Source organism: Poecilia latipinna, unplaced genomic scaffold, assembly GCF_001443285.1.
Source record: "Poecilia latipinna isolate Pla-1442-1.1 unplaced genomic scaffold, P_latipinna-1.0 Scaffold1578, whole genome shotgun sequence".
Taxonomy (NCBI): Eukaryota; Metazoa; Chordata; class Actinopteri; order Cyprinodontiformes; family Poeciliidae; genus Poecilia; species Poecilia latipinna.
In genome coordinates this window covers 130,456-133,801 of record NW_015114194.1, presented here as the reverse complement: position 1 = coordinate 133,801, position 3,346 = coordinate 130,456, and the positions used below count along the sequence as shown (strand labels likewise).

At 46.4% G+C, this 3,346-nt stretch overlaps 1 protein-coding gene across 7 annotated transcripts in view; it reads right to left on the bottom strand.

Moving 5' to 3' along the window:
• Positions 1–3,346, bottom strand: part of LOC106963760 (rho GTPase-activating protein 17-like) — a 37,169-nt gene that overhangs the window by 21,166 nt on the left and 12,657 nt on the right. For all 7 annotated transcript variants that reach the window (XM_015058834.1, XM_015058835.1, XM_015058838.1 and 4 more), the window contains one exon: positions 2,082–2,121. In XM_015058834.1, the coding sequence (XP_014914320.1) occupies positions 2,082–2,121 (40 nt within the window). The remainder of the gene's footprint in view (positions 1–2,081; positions 2,122–3,346) is intronic.

Sequence of the window (3,346 nt, the reverse complement as noted above, 5' to 3'; positions counted from 1 at the left end):
TCGGACAATCGGTCCAACTGCAGTCCGACAATCGGACAATCGGTCGGACAATCGGTCCAACTGCGTCCCGACAATCGGTCTGACAATCGGTCGGACAATCGGTCCAACTGCAGTCCGACAATCGGACAATCGGTCCAACTGCAGTCCGACAATCGGACAATCGGTCGGACAATCGGTCCAACTGCGTCCTGACAATCGGTCTGACAATCGGACAATCGGTCTGACAATCGGTCGGACCATCGGTCCAACTGCAGTCCGACAATCGGTTTGACAATCGGACAATCGGTCGGGCAATCGGTCGGACAATCGGCCCGACTGCAGTCCGACAATCGGTCTGACAATCGGACAATCGGTCGGACAATCGGTCTGACAATTGGCCCAACTGCGGTCTCAGCAAATCAGGTTCAAAGATGGACGCCGCAGCAGCTCTGGTGAGTTTAAAGCAGCTTAAATCTGTCGAGGAGCTGAAGTTGGTGGCAGCATCTGGATGGAAACTGGATCAAAGCTCCAGATGGAAACAGGAAGTAAATACAGACGAATGGTGAGGAAACCCGAAAAAAAACGGCCTGAAGTCAGGAATGCTCTGCTCCCCATCCCACGTCATTCCTGACCCCCGCAGTGACCCGGCATTCCCAGAGCAGCTGGGCTCCATGCAGCGCCAACACACACACACACACCAGCAGCGGTGTGTGTTCTTCCTCTGCTGTGTGAAGACGCTGATCCCTGGGCGGTCTTATGATGTGTCACAGGGAATCCCGAAGAAACGACCCGAGTTTATTTACCGACTAGAAAACGAGTCCAGACGAGTCCCGGCCTGATGGATGTGACTCGGTTCTTACTTCCCGTCATGACGAGTTTTCTTCTGGTATCATAACAAGTTATCGAGATCCATCCGGCAAGTACCAAAAATTATTTAAGTTTGCTTTCTTTTTCTTCAATTCATAGATTTTAGATGGATTTTAATGAGGAAGAAATATTTAAAAAGCAGCACCACAAAATCAGAGACTCTGAAAAATAATCCTGAATCCTGGATTATTGCAGAAATGCAGGAAGTGAGTTGTTATGGCTCCACAGGAAATATGCAGGACCAGGATGTGAGAACTCCAGTTCACTGTGTGGATTTAAGGTCTATATTAAATAAAACAGGGACTTGAGTTTCAATAGTTGGTTTTTATTAGGGAAGCTAAAAACTAAAGAGGCAGAAACGAACCACCAAACAGCAACGAGTTTAAGAGGCATGAAGTTATGATCCCCGTTTATTTACACCAGAAATATGCAGGAATAATCTGAAGGAGGGTCAGGAAATCTGGACACGAAACTTCAGGACGGCGTCAAAAAAGCATCAGAGACAGAAACGTCCAGGTTGATGTCCGACTTCACGAAGTAGGCAGAGACTTCCCAGAATGCAGCGCTGCGTCAAGCCCCAGAGGAACGTTTACCAGACAAACCCACATGCTCACAGAACCGGGTCTGAGCTCACAGAACCGGGTCTGAGCTCACAGGACCGGGTCTGAGCTCACAGAACCGGGTCTGAGCTCACAGAACCGGGTCTAAGCTCACAGGACCGGGTCTGAGCTCACAGAACCGGGTCTGAGCTCACAGGACCGGGTCTAAGCTCACAGGACCGGGTCTGAGCTCACAGAACCGGGTCTGAGCTCACAGGACCGGGTCTGAGCTCACAGAACCGGGTCTAAGGTTCTGGGCTCCAGAGAACCTCAGTAGAACCACGATCCACACCTGGACAAGGGGAGAACCACCGGCAGGCAAACCAACCAGAACCTCCAGAACCTGGTCATGCAGGATGCCACAGTTAGCAGGTTAAAGTTCTGGTCAGGACCGGTGCTGACCCGTTTGCTCAAAGTGAAAGCAGCAAACCTGAACATGAGGAACCACAACATTTGAATGTGACATCACTTCCTGTGATGTAGAAAATCACATCAGCTGAGTGGACAGATTTAACTCCCACATGAGAACCAGAGTGATGGCGAGTAGGCGGAGCTGCTGCCAGCCAATCAGACGGCTGCTTGGTGACTCCAGTGAGACGCCAACAGGTGTAGCCGTGTTGGGAGGTAATGATTTACCTGCAGGAGGTCATCGCTGAGGACTTCTGTCTTCTCTGCTCTGTGGGAAGAAAAGGCAGGAACATCATCAATCCTGTGATCAGAAACATAATCATAACCACCAGCAGGCCCTGAACGTGCCACACTGGTTTACTGTGTCTCTATGAAGCTCTAGTGATAAACACAGATTCTAATAAGAAGACAGATGTTGTGTTTCTGCTCTCAGTTTCTGGTCTTGGCTTCATGTCTGCAGAGACTCCAGGTGTCATGGCCGCAGCAGCCAGGCAGATCTGAGCCTATTAATAGCAAACTAAGCTGACGTGGAAGATTAGGTTCAGTTAAAGAATGAGGAGGGAACCGGGCCGAGTGAGGAACGACTCCAGGCTCACCAGAAACACGTTTATTTAGACTAAACCTGATTTATTCTAGGAGAAAAAACACAGAAATGATCAGACTGCTGAATGAACCTGCCAACATGTATGAGTATTAATTAGCACCGGGCCTAATTAACAGCAATCATTTTGATAATTACAAAGATTTTAACGCAGTCAAAAGTACTGAGCCGAAACCTGTGGATTTTGTTTCTGCTATGCCCATAAACCTGATGCACAGCAACATCCACTAATGATTAATTAATTACATAGATACATGGATTCTAACTCGATAAATCACAATTCATTTCTTTGAGATATAAAGGTTCTTTCATGCTTTCTTATCCGCCTGTAAGCCTGATGCTAAAGCTACATCGCTAACAGCAGCGATGGAGGCCGATTCTCTCCCTTAGTTTCTGTTTCTAAACGATTTGATTGGACGATAGAAGAGACTGTTATTGTGTTCAAGTGGTGCTAACAGCAGTTAGCCTATCAGAAGCCATGCTAGTCTAAAACAGCATCTGCATGCTAACATATAGCAGCTAATGCTAATGTTAGCGTCCAGATTTCTAAAGAAGCTCCATGAACGATGAGAGAAACTCTGAGATGAACTCTGATGTTCAGATCTGATATTTATGATGTTGAGTTTATTTGTCTATTTAATTGAACATTTAAAACCAACAACAGGTTTTTTGAATTGAAAATATTTATCTTGTTGATATAGTTTGAATAAAATGTGATTATATAACTACAGACCCAGAAATTAACTGTAAAACATTTTAATCTAGTATGAATCATGTTTATATAAACATGTTATAAAGTGAAGAAAGTAGGATAAATTACTGTATTAATTTACTGTGCCAGCCTGCGGCGGCAGCAGCAGCAGCAGCCAGCCTGCAGCAGCAGCCAGCCTGC